This window comes from Salmo salar, chromosome 09, assembly GCF_965601325.2.
Source record: "Salmo salar chromosome 09, fSalSal1, whole genome shotgun sequence".
Taxonomy (NCBI): Eukaryota; Metazoa; Chordata; class Actinopteri; order Salmoniformes; family Salmonidae; genus Salmo; species Salmo salar.
The window spans coordinates 69,013,055-69,031,004 of record NC_138299.1 but is presented as its reverse complement, the minus strand read 5'-3'; the positions used below and the strand labels follow the sequence as shown (position 1 = coordinate 69,031,004).

The 17,950-nt window shown below is 45.3% G+C and overlaps 1 protein-coding gene across 4 annotated transcripts in view; it reads right to left on the bottom strand.

The window, feature by feature from the left end:
- Window positions 1–1,983: 1,983 nt before the first annotated feature.
- maml1 (mastermind-like transcriptional coactivator 1) overlaps window positions 1,984–17,950 on the bottom strand; it is a 31,348-nt gene continuing 15,381 nt past the window's right edge. Inside the window, exons 2-6 of one of the 4 annotated variants that reach the window (XR_001330131.3) lie at window positions 10,766–12,184; window positions 6,225–6,458; window positions 5,583–5,721; window positions 3,137–4,333; window positions 1,984–2,967 (exon numbers count right to left, since the gene is read on the bottom strand). Coding sequence is in view for 3 of the 4 variants with exons in the window: in XM_014211982.3 (XP_014067457.3) it covers window positions 3,264–4,333; window positions 5,583–5,721; window positions 6,225–6,458; window positions 10,766–12,184 (2,862 nt within the window). In the remaining variant the exon portion in view is untranslated. Of the gene's footprint in view, window positions 4,334–5,582; window positions 5,722–6,224; window positions 6,459–10,765; window positions 12,185–17,950 lie in introns of all 4 variants that reach the window. The other 3 variants (XM_014211983.3, XM_014211984.3, XM_014211982.3) reach the window with 3 other exon arrangements.

Genomic DNA, 17,950 nt, shown 5'->3' with positions numbered 1-17,950 from the left:
TTGAGTTTTGAAAAATGCAAAAACGTCCTTTAATCCTGATTGAAAGTTCAGATTAGACAACCAAATATGAATTCCTATCCAGAGGATCAGCATCTCATTTTTAAATTTTGAAAAACCCAATTAACAATTAATCCTAACCGATTGCCAAAATCCAAATCAGTTAACTTTTGAAAGATTGGACGCACATGGTAGCCATATATGATTGGATTGCATGTTGTGCAAGTGCAATGGTCCAGGAGCAGGCTGTTTCATGTGTCTACATACAGTGCATTCAGAAAGTATTCAGACCCTATGACTTGTTCCACTTTTTGTTACAGCCTTATTCTAAAATTGATAAAATAAAAATCCTCAATCTACACACACACACAATACCACATAATAAACAAAGCGAAAACAAGTTTTTGCAAATGTTTTAAAGTAAAAAAACAGAAATACCTTGTTTACATAAGTATTCAGACCCTTTGCTATGAGACTCGAAATTGAGCTCAGATGCATCCTGTTTACATTGATCATCCTTGATGTTTCTACAACTTCCACATGTCGTAAACTCAATTGATTGGACATGATTTGGAAAGGCACACACCTGTCCATATAAGGCCCCACAGGTGACAGTGCACGTCAGAGCAAAAACCAAGTCATGAGGTCAAAGGAATTGTCCGTAGAGCGCCGAGACAGGATTGTGTTGAGGCACATATCTGGGGAAGGATACCGAAAAAATGTCTGCAGCATTGAAGGTCCCCAAGATCACAGTGCCTTCCATCATTCTTAAATGGAAGAAGTGTGGAACCACCAAGACTCTTCCTAGAGCTGGCTGTCCGGCCAAACTGAGCAATCATAGGAGAAGGGCCTTGGTCAGGGAGGTGACCAAGAACCCTATGGTCACTTTGACAGAGCTCCAGAGATAGACTGTGGAGAACCTTCCAGAAGGACAACCATCTCTGCAGCACTCCACCAATCAGGCCTTTATGGTAGAGTGGCCAGACGGAAGCCACTCAGTAAAAAAAAAAAAAGGCACCTGACAGCCCACTTGGAGTTTGCCAAAAGGCACCTAAAAATTTAACTCTTTGGCCTGAATGCCAAGCATCACGTCAGGAGGAAACCTGACACCATCCCTACAGTGAAGCATGGTGGTGGCAGCATGCTGTGGGGATGTTTTTCATCTGCAGGGACTAGGAGACTAGTCAGGATCAAGGGAAAGGTGAACGGAGCAAAGTACAGAGAGATCCTTGATGAAAACCTGCTCTAGAGCTGATCTCAGACTGGGGTGAAGGTTCACCTTCCAACAGGACAACAACTAAGCACACAGCCAAGACAACGCAGGAGGGGCTTTGGGACAAATAGTTACGCAAATGTGATATCAGTTAATACATCCGCAAACATTTCAAAAACCTGTTTTTGCTTTGTCTTTATGGGGGTATTGAGAGTAGTTTGATGAGGGGGGGAAAAAACGATTTAATCAATTTTAGAATAAGGCTGCAACGTAGCAAAATGTGGAAAAAGTCAAGGGGTCCAAATACTTTCCAAATCCACTGCATGTCTAGCTATGATATCACCATAGATCCTATGCCATATCAGGGATGAGTAGCCCTCAGGGGCCTGATTAGTGTCAGTCACACGTTTGCCGAGCCCTAGCCATTACATCTGTTTAAATGTACTACTTTCTAAACTGGACACATTGATCTTTTGATATTTGGAATCAGGTGTGTCCCAACTTGGGCGGAAGTGCGTCGACTCGTCCGTCAAGCCCCCGAAGAGTGGAGCTCCCCTTTCCTGTGCTACTTGATGCAAAAATAATTACAAGGACAAGAAAACAGATGGAAGAAAGTAATCAACCATCATCATGATTAACTGTAATGTGATAACAATGTGAATCCAATGTTGGACAGGATTTTACTCACACCTTACGTTGGCACCTAATACTAACTGTACTGCTAGCTAGTTATAATTCACACACGCACAAAAATACAAAGACAAAACGCAGAGTACGTTTCTAAAGAACTATATTCACATAATACTCTTGTTTTACAGAGAACCATATTAAAAGTATAAAATACTTACAAAAATCAGCTGCAATATACATATAAAAATAAGCTATATCTTCGGCAAAAATAGGAAAATGCATACAAAAACAATATAGAAATTTACAAGTAGCCCCTGACACAAACGAGGATGATTTTTTGTTAATCAAATATCCCAACTCAAGAGACTGTATTGTCATTCAAGGGTATGGCAAAAATAATGGCTGCAATGTGTCTTAAGGCAATGATTTCCACCTATATAAAATAAAAGCTGCATGACCAAAGACAAATTCATACATTATCTTCTCTTTTAGCTTGGTTATTGAAATTACAGTGGACTGGATGTTTAATAAAGACAGTGATTTTAGTGTGTAACCTGGTCAAACATGGTAAGGAACCTAAAGGGAGACCATTTTAGAAACATGATACAAGAATCACTCAAAAGTGTATGTGAGAGATGTGGGGACTAGGTCCCCATTTGTCACTTTACCTTTGTAACCTACCTACATTGGGGGTAATTGCACAACTCTAAACAGAGAAACAGTCTCGTCTCCAAATCAAAGACTACAGACAGTTCAACATATGGGTCCCCACTTAGCAACAAACGGACACTGGCTAACCGAACGAATATGGCCACCACAGTTGAGTTTCTTTAGCTCACCTAGTCATTGGTTTGAGAGTAGAGGAGAAATGGCACAGGTCTGTTTATGAACAGACTGTGAACAAAAACTCTTGTGTATTACCACAACCCTTTTACATAGGGTGGAATGTATTACTAGGCCACCTCTGCTACACCGAGCATATATTTGCATTCAAGGCCGCAACTTCAAACAAAGCAGAAGAGGCTGTGTGTGTGTGTGTGTGGAGCGTCCGGTTCACCCTTGATTCAGTGGTTTAGTACTGAGCCACAGGTTCAGTAGTAGTAGAGTTCTCTATACGTCTTCGAGTCCTGGGGGGAAAAAAATATATACTCCAATAGAAATCATACAGGTTTTGGCCCTGCACACCATCATTACCATCCATTCATTCTCTTAACATTATATACGCCTCGGATATACACAGTACACACAATACTGAGAATTGCAGTGTCAGAACAGTAACAGAATTCCATTACTAACCCTCGCTGTTCCTGCATTTCATTGCACTTCATTGGCAATTGGCTTGGAACTAATACACCAACTTTCACCCTCTCAACTCGTCGTCTGAAGTCCCAATTGTCTGAAGTGGCTCTCTGTCCTCTCAGTCTTAATCTACTGACCGGAAAAGGTGAACGATCTCATCCAGATCGTCCATCCACTCCTGTGTGCTCTGTCCTTTCAGCAGAGAATCCACCAGGTCACCCTCCCCAGGGAAGCTGGGCAGACTGCTAGCCCCTGATCCAGTGTTGTAGCCAAATGGCAACTGCTGCTGCTGTTGGTTGGCCGTTCTGTTGATCTGGTAGCCCTGCTGGCTGCACTGGAGCCCCTGGCTGACCGAACGCCCCCCCTGCAGCTGACTGAAGGCCCCCAGGTCCGGTAACACCCCTTGGCCTTGGGAACCCTGCTGTTGCTGAGTCTGTTGCTGATTGGGTAAGACTTGCCCTAAGGGCTGCTCAAGGGAAACTTGGGGGTTGGCTGCAGTCCTTTGCTGGGCCTGCTGCATCATCTGTTGTTGGGCAGGGTTCATGGCGCCCATGGGCCTGCCGTTGGCATTGGCGCCGAAGGGGGTGTTGCCAACAGGCATCTTGTTGGGCATGCGGGTCTGCTGCTGCATGTGGAAGGCGTTGGAGTTGACAAAGGAATTGGGCGGCAGACCTCCATTGCTGGAAGGCGTTTGCTGGGCACCCATGGCTTGCTGCATGACCTGGTGCTGCTGCCAGGCTTGGCTCTGGGCACTCTGCATGGTGTTGGGCATAACATTGGGCATGTTGCCACTGGGCATGGAGCCAGGTAGTCTGGCTAACTGCTGCTGCTGTTTCAGCAGGGCGGCGTTGGGTTGGTTTTTGAGGTGCTGCTGCTGGGCTAGCATATTCTGTCTGTAGGGGGCGCCCATGTTGCCTACGGGCTGCCTCTGCATTGAACTTTGCTGGGAGGGGTGCATGTTCATGTTACTGTAGAGTACCTGCTGCTGTAAGGCAGAGTCCATAACGCCCCCGCAAGAGGAGAGGCTCATGTCGGCCTGGCTGGCAGCAGGGAGGGCGCCAGGTGTGGGGCCACCACCTCCCTGTTGGCCCATGGTCATGCCCATCATGGCTTGTTGCGTCTGGGGGAACATTCGCTGAGCTACGGGGGCAGGGCCCCCCAGCGAGCCAACGTTGACCATTGGCTGAGAAGAGCCTGCAGGGAGAAGCGAAAGTAGCTTTGAGTCACAATAAAACAAACAGAAAAATGTACCTTAGAATTATAAAAATGTGTAATCCTTATGGAATATGCAATCTTAATCAATATGCTCATTATAGAAGACCAAATCTGTCTCTCAATATTCTTAAATGGTTCCATGTCTGCGTCACCATTCTTTCATCAATGCAGATAGCAAATCGACAATGTCTACCACATTATTTTCATGCCATTATAGAATCAAAGGAGGCAAGGAAAACAACCATTGAGACAGAAGTTCTGTCAAAAGACACGGAACAAACGGGCAAATGTATTTAGAGACGAGCGAACACATTAGACCCTATTACTAATTTGCCATTCAAATGATTCACGGTAAGCAACATTTGCACTTGTGAGGTTTATTTGTTTACTGCCAAACAAAGTTGTTCTGTGTGAGTCACATCATTTGAGTAAACCTCCCACACGACCAAACATTTCCAAAGGGTTCCTATTCAATTGAAATGGAAGTGTAAGCACTGGTAGAGTTTGGCTGTGGCGTATACCTGTTCCAAAAATCACCCTCTTATCCCTAAACCAGCATTTCCCAAACTTGGTCTTCAAGACCCCAAGGGGTGCACATTTTGGTTTTTGCCCTAACACTACAAAGCTGATTCAAATCATTAAAGCTTGATGATTAGATTATTTGAATCAGCTGTGTAGTGTTAAGGCAAAAACCAAAATGTGTACCCCTTGCGGTCCCGGATCTTACATCGGTCATGGTCGATTTGTTTTGGGCTATGGCAAGTTACTGGGTTGTGCCCGTTTATTGTGCTGGGTCACAGGAACATTCCAAAACCTCAATGGTTTGAAAGCTATAAAGGGTAGGGAATGAGTTCACACTTCTGGCAGAATTTGGGTAGATGATTGGATCTGAACACTACATGCCATTTTCAGACTGTAGTGGAGTGTTTGGGGCAGGGCTCTCCAATCCTGTCCCTGGAGAGCTACAGTGCAGTAGGTTTTCACCTGACTGTAATAGGGCACCCGACTGTAATAATTAGCTGGTTGATTAACTGAATCAGGTTCGTTACAACTGGGGTTTGATTGAAAACCTACTGGAGGGTAGCTCTCCAGCAACAGAGTTGGAGTGCCCAGGTCTGATGGGCCTGGAGGGCCCAGGTCTGATGGGGCTGGAGGGCCCAGGTCTGATGGGGCTGGAGGGCCCATGCTACATTAGGGGTAACGGCTGGTGACGTGGGGTCTCATTTACCTGTAAACTGGGCGACCTGCTGCTGCTGGAAGGGGTTGTTCTGTGTTCCAGGTTGCTGGTTCTGTTGGTCCTGGTACTGGGGAGGGGGCCGGGTCAGGTGCCTCTGGAGCTGCTGCTCCTGCTGCAGACGCTGCTTCTCCTGAAACACAGAAACCATACATAGAGAATGCACATGTCATGCATGCATATACACATGACTGATATTCCTCCCCATACATTCTCTTTTAGACAAATCAGAGATAAAAGCACCTACCTCGAAACTGTCATAAGCCACTTCTACAAAACAAATCTTATTGGTCACATACACATTATTGCAGGTGTAGCAAAATGCTTGTGTTCCTAGCTCCAACAGTGCAGTTGTATCTAACAATTCATGCAGACAAATGGTTCCCCCTTGTGTTTATGTTAGAAATTGATACCATGTAGAATACTGCTTACTTGAGGCTATGCAGCACTAGCAAGTCCAGACAGGTAGAATAGACAGATCCTGTATTGACTCAGCATGCTGGTAGTCATAGGAAAAGTTGAAACCAGTTATGTGAATAAGCCACAAAGCCTGTGTTTTACATTTTATTTACCCAAATTATTCATACTAAGTACCCAAGAACCTGCAGTACATGACCCTTGACCCCAGGCATTTACCTGTTGGGCCATGATCTGCTGCTGCCTCTGGCCCAGTATGAACTGTTTCTGCTGCTCTATCAGCTGCTGCTGTTGCTGCTGCTTCAGCGCCGCCGCCACTGCTGCCTGCCCCGACAGGTAGGCAGCGTTGCCATGGTTACTTGCCATGCCATTGCCGGGCCCCCCCGGCTGGGGCGCCATGGCGTTGCCGGGTCCAGGGCCGTGCGTTGTGGTCGGGTATGTGTTCTGCTCCTGCTGAAGGAAAAATGGGGGAAATGTTGTGGTTATTCCCCTAATGTCCACCAGAAGGACAGGGAGTGATTGAGTTGAGTCTGAGGTTAGGCTTTGGGTAGAGTCAAACAAGTGGGGGGAATATGTTCAGAAATAACATGGGGAAAATTGGTCCTTTGCATTGGGGATAAACACAATTGGATGTAAAGCAGAGGAAAAAGCATTAAAACCAAAACTCAAGCTTTACCTAAAACACTTGCTAATCAAAATTGTTTTTGAAGAATGTGGTTGTGTAACTTCAGTTTGAAAATTCATGGCCTCAAATAAGTTTCACTTGACCAGCTGTTAGTACCACAATTCCATATTTTCAGTGGGTTGTTCCAACTCAAAAAGCACAAGAGGATTGACACCCACCGTCTGACTGTTCTGAAACAGTTTGTTAGAAACATAAGATTAGCATTCCTGAAACATTATTTTGTTGAGATATAATTTGATCTGAGAAATTAATCTAATTGATTGCATCCATATAGATGGGTTGGTTGTTTGGCAACCCTCTATGGCGCCTCAATCCATGGGAGTGATCCATATAGCTCACATAACCGTGGTTACATACGTAACCTTCCTTATATTTCACTATATTGGATCACTCCAACATATTGGTATACCCCTAACACATTTAGTTGGTGCTAGAGGGACCTGGCCAGCCAGCGGCAAAGTCCCAGCGCGGCACCGAGTCGCAGGGGCCGTCAATGTGGAAGGGGGGTCCTGGCACAGTCCCCAGAAGGGGAGGCAATGCCCAGGACCGCTGAACCAACAGCAGAGGGAGGTGGCACATTTAACTAGCAAAGGTGCAAGAGGAAGCCCAGCTGGCCGCAGCACAGATATCAGCGAGGGGCACTCCTCTCAGTAGAGCGCAGGACGCAGCCACACCTTGTGTTGAATGAGCCAGCACTGGCCTGCCAGCCAGCGGTATGCTATCGTAATCATGTCCACAATCCAGTGATAGAGCCTCGGCTTTGATAACCAAGCCCCCAGGACTCTCTCACCATAGCAGACACAGAGCTGGTCTGTTGTTCTCACTGACTGTGACCACTCCACATAGGCTGCTCTCTCTTATTCTCTCTCGCTCAGAGGACCTGAGCCCTAGGACCATGCCTCAGGACTACCTGGCTTGATGACTCCTTGCTGTCCCCAGTCCACCTGGCCGTGCTGCTGCTCCAGTTTCAACTGTTCTGCCTGCGGCTATGGAACCCTGACCTGTTCACCAGACGTGATACCTGTCCCAGACCTGCTGTTTTCAACTCTCTAGTGACAGCAGGAGCGGTAGAGATACTCTCAATGATCGGCTATGAAAAGCCAACTGACATTTACTCCTGAGGTGCTGAGTTGTTGCACCCTCGACAACTACTGTGACTATTATTATTTGACCATGCATGTCATTTGAACATCTTGGCCATGTTCTGTTATAATCTCCACCCGGCACAGCCAGAAGAGGCCACCCTTCATAGCCTGGTTCCTCTCTAGGTTTCTTCCTATGTTTTGGCCTTTCTAGGAAGTTTTTCCTAGCCACCGTGCTTCTACACCTGCATTGCTTGCTGTTTGGGGTTTTAGGCTGGGTTTCTGTACAGCACTTTGAGATATCAGCTGATGTAAGAAGGGCTATATAAATACATTTGATTTGAGAGGGAGAGGAACGCAGTCCCCTCTCGCGAGAGAGGAAAAAATACAAGTGGGTTAGCAGCAGCTATATTTAAATAGAGAGAGAGTACTGAGAGGAAGGTGGGGGCTGCTCCTAAAATACACTAGTGAGCACATGAGTGAGGAAGGAGGGAGGGATGTATGAAAGGCTGCTTTGTCATGGCTGTCCCCTCCCCGGTCCCCCCCACCACAACCCAAGCCCCCGTGGGAGCCTGCACGCCAGCGCCTTAGCAACCAGCTGCTTGACCCAGACACACACACAGTTCTTTCGAACCATGGGGCCCGTGCCAGACTTGTAAGAACAAAAACTAAGGACAGTGTGTGGAGTTGTGTTTGTTGACTAACATAAAAACCCTTCTAGGCCCTAGAATCACCATCAACTAGGCCTACATGCAGTACGCTTAATCCACGAGGTTGTCAAAAACAATTAGCCGAGGAGGCCTACAACTTCAGTAAGTCATTTAAAATGCAATGAATGCAAGAAATGTACAGTACAATCAGATTATGTGTATGTGTTGATCATAAGTTACCAAATGTAATGCTATCCATTGGTCTGCGGTTCTTTACGTAAGCGAAAACGTTGAAATCACGAGGTCTTTCTTTGGAGCCGTTCTTTTAAACTGTAAGGGCAAGCCAGACAACTCCATTGCTCATTTTTAACAAGCCCTTATTGTTTACCATTGTTTTGCTTCGACATGAGACTCCGTCATACACCAGCATTGCAGCACTGGGGGAGTGTGTGAACACAACACGGCCTTGGAAGGTTCTTTATGTCTCAGTTGTAATGCTATTTGCTGATGTCAGTATAAAACATGCGTTAAGCCTTTCCCTTGTTGGGAATGTGGATGGCTCCTACTCTCCCAGTCACACAGTGTGAAATTAATGTTAGGCTTGGGCGATGACCATAACCAAGTCAAGTAAGTCCAAGTCCTTCGTATACACTTGTTGACATCTAGCTTAACGGTTATTCAGAATGCCAATATAGCCTAACCCTCTACTGCACATCGTTGCCCTCAAGTAGAGTTGAATATTATCCCCCTGTTCCAACCAGAGAATAAATCACTTCTCCCGGGTAACCCGGTATTTCCAGCCAAATCCGGAAGTGTCATTCAAAAGAACATACATGTCTAGATTTGATTAGAGCTGTATACAAATTTAAATCTGATGCTACCGGAGCCTGATGAACCACATATTAAATATATTTGATGAGCCCTACATTAACGACATTTAATGAGCCCAAGCCCAAATGATTGTGCCATTATCCAATACATATGATATATGGTACTGCACATTACACACAACAGAAAAACATAAATAAATTGAACTAGCTCCAGTAGGCTAAATCTTTTTTTGTGTGAACTGTATTACTGTACTGTATTATACGGACTGGAATTATGCACATTGTTCAAACCATGATAAATCAGAAGAGGACATATGGTTCTGGTGAAGCACATGCAGCCTACAAAGTTACAAGTATAGGCTAGCAAATGTGATTTTAATTCTGAAAATGGGGCCTATTTGTATAATTAGTAGGCGGGCGCATATATACCTTTCATAATATTTTCCATTATTAGCTTATCTTGATCTCCCTCTGTTGTTCCATCCCTTCATCGCCTTCAATTAAATTAAGTTGTTGTCCTCATCATTCTAATGACAGTTGAATAATATAGGACTAGAATTAGACGCAGAAAGCTTTCACTTCTCTTCACTAAGATTGAATGGTTATTGGTCTGAATAAATAACTGCCTACCTCCATCATGCGTTCACTCTTCTTTCAAACTACCCGTGAGTTCTATTGGCTGCTATATTTACCATTCAGCAAAAAAGTCTATTGGTATAAGAAATGCAACAACAAAAAATGTCCAAAAAGCTCTTGAAATCTAGCTTTTCCTGCATGGGACTCCAAGCGTTGTGTCACACAACAACTCCACAGATGTCTCAAGTTGAGGGAGCGTGCAATTGGCATGCTCACTGCAAGAATGTCCACCAGAGCTGTTGCCAAAGACTTGAATGTTAATGTTTTATTTTCTACACATGACAATATGTGATGACATGTCTGTAAACAATCCAATGAGGTGCAGAAGTTATGATGTATCAATTGGGGAGTGACCTTCTTTAAGGAAGCAAAGCAATCTGAGGGCATGGTGTACAATACATTTAATTATTTTGCATGTTTAAATATTTTTAAAAAAAAATCAAGTTATCTGTACTTGTGTAGGAACCTCTAAAGAAGTATACTGATCCTTTTCAGGATAATATCATGCTCAATGAAAGATGTGCGGTAAAATAATGGCCTTTTTGTCAACATTTACAGGCAAAGGAGCCTAATCGAGCTGTTAGAATCATACCCTCTGATAAAGAAAATATTGGATTGGTATTTTTGTACCCCCATGGCAAAGCCTGAACATTATGAGAAAGCCTAAAACTTCCCAAAAATAGGATTGAAGATTCTTTTTTAATGAAAAACCATTATTTGGATCCTTGACTCTTATCACTAAGCTTTTGACTCTGCTATAGAAAACATTTTAAGCCAACACCATGGTATCAAAGCTAGTCAAACAGAAATGTTTAAAAAATGAGAACTCTTGTGATAATGGCCATGGTGCGTTGTAGAGGACGAGCTGCAGCCTTACCTGGCCGTGGGGTAGGTGTGGTCTGAAGGGCAGGCCTTGCTTCTGTTTCATCTGCTGCTGCTGCTGCCTGATAAGCGATAGCATCACCGCCTTGTTCTGGCCCTGGACCCTAGCCGGGCCCCGTGGTGGCCCCTGGGTCGCCACGTCATAGTGGGACAGGGGCATGGTGTTGCTGTAGTTGAGCATGGCAGAGCCCGGGCCCCCAGGGCCTGCTGCTGCAGGGTGGCTGAGCAGGGCCCCTGGTCCTGCGGCAGGGTGGCCCAGCATGTTGGGGTGGGGGCCCCCGGGCTGCAGGTACCCGCCGGCTGCAGCTTTGGGTGAGCCCTTGTTGGGCTGTACGGGTATCATCAGCTGGGGCTTGTTGGGGAAGTCCTGGGGGTACAGGGAGGGGCTAGTGGGCTTCTCCAGGCCGTAGGAGCCCCCTAGGGGGCTGTGAGACGGGGCCGACTTGGGGGGCCAAGAAGGAGGGTGGGATCCAGTTGGGTGGAATTTGGGTGCTTGCTGCGGTTGTTGCTGTTGTTTTTGGTTTTGCTGCGGTTTCTGAGCGTGTTGCTGCTGTTGAAGCTGGGATTGCATCTGCTGGGCTCTCTGTTGATGTGCGGCTAACTGTTGGAGCTGCTGGGCAGGGGACAGGTCTTTGGGGACGGGCCCCGGGGGGAGGTGGTGGTTCTGGGGAGGGAGTTGCCTGGATGGGGGAGGCTGCTGGCTGAGGGGTTGGGACAGGGCCGGGGAGGAGGCAGTGGTGGTAGCCGCTGCCGGTGAGCGCTGCATGGGTGGCCCCGATGACGTGGGCCTAACATGCGGCGAGCCGGTGCCAGAGTCTTGCTCGAAAGCAACGGAGGCCGGGGAGAACTCAGTCTTAATGATGGTCAGGTCTGGAGGCAGGAGGCCTCCCTGTGAGGTTCCCCCTCCCTGCGTTGCTCCCCCAGACTGTGCACCTGTCCCTGGGGTGGGTCCAGCCAGCTCAGGGGAGTCCTTGCGATCCTCGAAGCCATCGTTGAGGATGTCCTGGATGTCCTCATAGGCCACAGAGCGGTTGAGCTCCTCCATGAGCTCCATCCACTCCTGCTCGTTGAGGTTGAGGTCAGGGAAGAGGCTGTTGCTGGCTCCGCCACCTGACGGCAGCATGCAGGGCAAGATGTCATCCATGGGCTCCTGCTTCATCTCTTTGAGCAAGAACTCCTGCTCCCCTGCGGAGTCCCCACCGGGCTCACCACCAAGCCGGTGGATCCCGTTGGATATGAGAGAGTCAGCGCCGATGCCGTGCTTGGAGTCCAGAGGCGAGCTCGTGGGGATGCCGCCGTTGGATGGGTTATTGTCCAGGCAGGACTTCTTGGACGGGGGGTAGCCATCGCTGAAGCCGTTGACTTGAACAGGGGAGCTAGCGCTCTCCAGCTTCCTCTTCACCGACTCCTGCAACTAGAGCAAACAACGACAACATTAGTATCATACAATCAACATACATGCTGAATACTACCACACTGCTTGACTGAGATCGTCGCCAGAGGCCAAGTTTAATCAATAAAGTGGAGATAAAGCTAAGATATAAATACCTGGGTGAACACATGAAGATATGCTTAATGGTCCTGGAACATCACTAGTGTTGCACGGTATACCAAAACTACGGTACTTTTGATAGTAGAACACAAAAATCTAGAATTTTTTGGGTACTGTAAAGTGTGTGTCACGGGGCGGCAGGTAACCTAGTGGTTAGAGCGTTGGACTAGTAACCGAAAGGTTGCAAGATCGAATCCCCTAGCTGACAACGTAAAAATCTGTCGTTTTGCCCCTGAACAAGGCAGTTAACCTGTTGGGGCTAGGGGGCAGTGTTTGCACGGCCGGATAAAAAAACATACCCGATTTAATCTGGTTACTACTCCTGCCCAGTAACTAGAAGATGCATATAATTGTTTGATTTGGATAGAAAACACCCTAAAGTTTCTAAAACTGTTTGAATGGTGTCTGAGTATAACAGAACTCATTTGGCAGGCCAAAACCTGAGAAGATTCCAAACAGGAAGCGCTCTCTCTGACCATTTCATGGCCTTCTTGATCATCTCTAACCAAAACAGGGGATCTCTGGCATGACGTGATATTTTCTAACGCTCCCATAGGCTCTCAGAAGGCGCCAGAAAGATGAATGGTGGCTTTGCAGGCCATGGCTGAAAAACATTAGCGCATTTTGTAAGTGGTCGATCTGAGAACAATGAGACTGGGGCGCGCGTGCCCGAGCTGACACCATGTTTACTTTCTCTCTCTTTGAACGAAAACCACCACTCCCGGTCGGAATATTATCGCTTTTTTTACGAGAAAAATGGCATAAAAATTTATTTTAAACAGCGGTTGACATGCTTCGAAGTACGGTAATGGAATATTTAGAATTTCTTTGTCACGAAACGCGTCGGGCGCGTCACCCTTATTTACCCTTCGGATAATGTCTTGAACGCACGAACAAAACGCCGCTATTTGGATATAACTATGGATTATTTGGGACCAAACCAACATTTGTTATTGAAGTAGAAGTCCTGGGAGTGCATTCTGACGAAGAACACCAAAGGTAATCAAACTTTTCTAATAGTAAATCGGAGTTTGGTGAGTGCCACACTTTGTGGGTGTCTAAATAGCTAGCCTGTGATGGCTGGGCTATCTACTCAGAATATTGCAAAATGTGCTTTCACCGAAAAGCTATTTTAAAAATCGGACATAGCGAGTGCATAAAGGAGTTCTGTATCTATAGTTCTTAAAAGAATTGTTATGTTTTTTGTGAACGTTTATCGTGAGTAATTTAGTAAATTCACAGGAAGTGTTCGGTGGGAATGCTAGTCACATGCTAATGTAAAAAGCTGGTTTTTGATATAAATATGAACTTGATTGAACAAAACATGCATGTATTGTAAAACATAATGTCCTAGGATTGTCATCTGATGAAGATCATCAAAGGTTAGTGCTGCATTTAGCTGTGGTTTGGGTTTATGTGACATTATATGCTAGCTTGAAAAATGTGTGTCTGATTATTTCTGGCTGGGTACTCTGCTGACATAATCTAATGTTTTGCTTTCGTTGTAAAGCCTTTTTGAAATCGGACAGTGTGGTTAGATTACCGAGAGTCTTGTCTTTAAAATGGTGTAAAATAGTCATATGTTTGAGAAATTGAAGTAATAGCATTTCTAAGGTATTTGAATATCGCGCCACGGGATTACACTGGCTGTTGAGTAGGTGGGACGCAAGCGTCCCACCTAGCCCATAGAGGTTAACCCACTGTTCCTAGGCCATCATTGAAAATAAGAATTTGTTAACTAACTTGCCTAGTTAAATAGAAGGTTAAAAAATATATATTAATAATAATCTACTGATCGAGAGGATCAAGTCCGTCAGCGCAGCCAATGTCCCCTTAGCTATAGCACACCGTGCCTGCTCCACTTACTCATTGGTAGCTCTAGCCTATCCCGAGGAACCACTGCACTCACTCGGAGTCTGGGCTGCGTCACCAATTATGCTGTACAGACGTTAACCCACTTGAATAATGCAACACAGCATAAATGTTGAAACTTAATTGTCGTTTGCAACACAGGCTAGAACACTTTACAATGCAGGGGAAAACAACAAGGTGAGAATTCCACTACACTCGCAATAACATCTGCTAAATATGTGCATGCGACCAATAAAATGTGATTTGATTTGAATGCAAGAAGATACCGGTAGCTTCCACCTCTGCAGGCTAACTTTCCTTGCTAGCTTACAGCTGAAGCTAACATCAATTCACTACTCTAGTACCTTGTTGGTGATAACGCAAACTATTTCTGATTTCAAAGCTGATTGAATGAATAAAGTTTTTGGTGACACCTAGTCGCCCCAACTTACATATCTCCCAGTTAAGATAATATTTGCTCAAGTCTCGAACTGACTATGTTAATGATAAAGGGTTTTCAAGAGACAGCAGTTTTATAAAAGAGACGTTAAGGTTCCTTCTTTGCAAATGTTGATCAGCAAAATAAAGTAAGTCATGAAGGGAAAGAGAGACCCCCTTAATCCAAACAGAGTTGCCCTGGAGCATAGATTGGGCTGCATCACAGCCTGGTACGGCAACACCACAAGGCGCTTCAGAGAGTGATATGTGCAGCTAATAGTTTGTTATTTAACCTTTATTTAACTAGGCAAGTCAGTTAAGAACAAATTCTTATTTCAAATGACGGCCAACTGGGAAAGTGGGTTAACTGCTTTGTTCAGGGGCAGAACGATAGATTTTTACCTTGTCAGCCCGGGGATTCGATCCAGCAACCTTTCGGTTACTGGCCCAATGCTCAAACTACTAGGCTACCTGCTGCCCCACATCAGTGTTGTAATGATTCTCTTATTTGGTTACATATGTTCCTACTGTCAATTCTGTCCAGTCATTCTTTATGTTGTTAACACTTTTAATAAAATGTATTTTCTGCACAAAAGTATTGTTTTTCTTACATTCAGATTCCAGGCAGAATTTTATTGTAAAGTTACAGCATCATCCTGGCACCAGAGTTGCCAGCTTAATACTTTAATTTTGCTTTACTGTACCATTTTCCTTACTGTAAAACATCACAGCATCCCTGTACATTTACAGCAAGGTGCTAATATGTCTTTACAGTAAGAAAATAGTACTGTAAAACATTACAGCATCTCTGCTGTAAAGCAAAATTACAGTATTAAGTTGGCGACTGTGGTTCCCCAGTATAATGCTGTAAATTTACAGGGAAAATGTAATGCATTTTTTTTGGGGGGGGGGGGGGAAACACAGTCGGTGTCTCAACTTAATGCTGAGAGTTGGAATACACAAGGAGCAATTTCAAAATCTGGTTGTGGATCAGTTTCTCTTGTCAGTCAAATCAGCCCATGGCAGCCAACATTTTTTAGATGACTAGACTAATTTGCCAATCTATCTAAACTTGTAGTAATCATGATCAAATTAACGACTGGGGAGATCCCAATGATTTCGCTCCATCCTATGGCAAATGAGTAGAATTGAAGGAAATTTGCCGTAAACCACAAATTTCTCTCTGCCCCATGGCTAAAGGTGTAGAACTGCAGCGCCGTTAAACAAAATTTCACTTAGGGCCGGCTCTGACTGCATGTGGTATACAGACACAAGCCACTGAGGCCCAACCCTATCAAAGTCACCCATCTCTTTTTTAGCGCAACACTGCCACTGAAATCATAGGCCACACGCTGATCTGGCATCGTCTAACACCCTCACACACCCGGAGGAGAGAAAGGGAGAGAGCAGCTAGTCTAGTGACTCATTCCAGTACTTTATGAACCTGAAAAACTGGTCCGTCTTCCCCCTGCTCCCCTCCGACCCCCCTCACCCCACCTTCTTCTGAGCAACCACCACCACCAACCTGAATCCACATGAAACTAATTAGCATGTGTATAGGCGGAGTAGGACATACAACAAAAGAGCTAGCGCCAGGGCCATGGAGGGGAGCATGCTGAATTACAAACACCGGGGCCAGCACTGACAGCATGCCCATTTTGCCTTTGAAGTCACCGGCATGGCCACAATGGGCCTCCCTGGATTGTGCAGGTGCGGAACAGAGCGGCGAGCCGGTCTAACTAAGGGCTGGGGGGGACATTTATAGTACAAGCGTTTAACCTCATACTGACTGGCCAGGCTGGAGCGGAGCCCTGTTAATAGGTTACTGACAGACTGATAGGCTAGTTGGCTTGCTAGCATCGTGCTACGAGCGGGCTAGTTAGCACTGGGAATTTAGACATGTTTTAGTAACTGACATGATGCCTAGGTTATGATGTGCATCAGCAAAAGAGTCAAGTTCTGCCCAGTGGCTTGATACACACCCCAGTGGAAGCGCTCAAATATGGCATTATGTGGCATCCGTAATGGGCACTGAGAGCAATGATGAGCCAGAGGCTCAGAGCAGTGGGCGGAGTTGGATTTAATACCCCCGAGTCATCATTCAGAGGCTTGTCATTGTCCTATTGCAGCTGTGGCCCAAATGGTGGGTAGCGGCCAATTCCTACTGGGCCGTGACTGAGGCCTGGGTTGTGGCTTAAAAACAGTACTTGTTTCTCAGAGACTGAAGAGGTCACAGAGGCAAAATGCTTTAGGTGGGGTCATTACACCCACTTACATGTACAGTGCTGTGAAAATATTTGGCTCCTACCTAATTCTCTACTTTTGCATATTGTTTTATACTGAATGTTATCAGATCTTAAACCAAAACCTAGTATTAGATAAAGGGAACCTGAGTGAACAATTAAATACTTTTCATTTTTTCATAAACAAATGTGTTGCAACACCCACTACCCCTGTGTGAAAAACAGTGGCACTTTAAGCTGCAATGACTCCAACCAAACGCTTCCTTTAGTTGTTGATCAGTCTCTTACATCGCTGTAGAGGAATTTTGGCCCACTATTCCATGCAGAACTACTAACTCAGCGACAATTTGTGGGTTTTCAAGCATGAACTGATCATTTCAAGTCCCGCCACAACATCTCAATTGAGATTAGGTCTGGACTTTGACTAGGCCTTTCAATACTTAATGTGTTGCTTTTTAGCCATTTTCATGTAGATTTGATTGTGTTTTGGATCACCGTCTCGCTGCATGACCCAGCGGCGCTTCAGCTGACAGACCAATGGCCTGACATTCTCCTGTAGAATTCTCTGATAATAGAAGGAACCATTAATTCTGCTCTTTAAGGCAAGTCGTCCAGGTACTGAGGCAGCAAAGCATCGCCAAAGCATCACACAACCACTACCATGCTTGACCGTTGGTACGAGCTTACTGTGGAATGTAGGGTTTGGTTTTCACCAGGCATAATGTAACCCATGTCATCCAAAAAGTTCCACTTTTTAATCATCTGTCCATAGGACATTCTTCCAAGAGTCTTGATCATCCAGGTGCTATTTTTGGTAAACTTTTTGGATGACATAGGTCCCATTATGTCAGGCAAAAGCCAAACACAAAATTCTCAATTTCCACAACACAAGGCTGGAAGTGAGTGGTAAATTAACAAAAAGGCAGCTGGTAAGATGCCTAATGTAATTCAAATTGTTAATTTTCACTTTTATCATTGGCTAGCGTTTCCCTCGAGTAAAACATATGCCAGTGATAATTCCAAAAGGGTCAATGGAGGCAACTTGAGCAAACAGATATTTACCCACAAAATCTGCATTGCAGAAAACTCAGAAGCA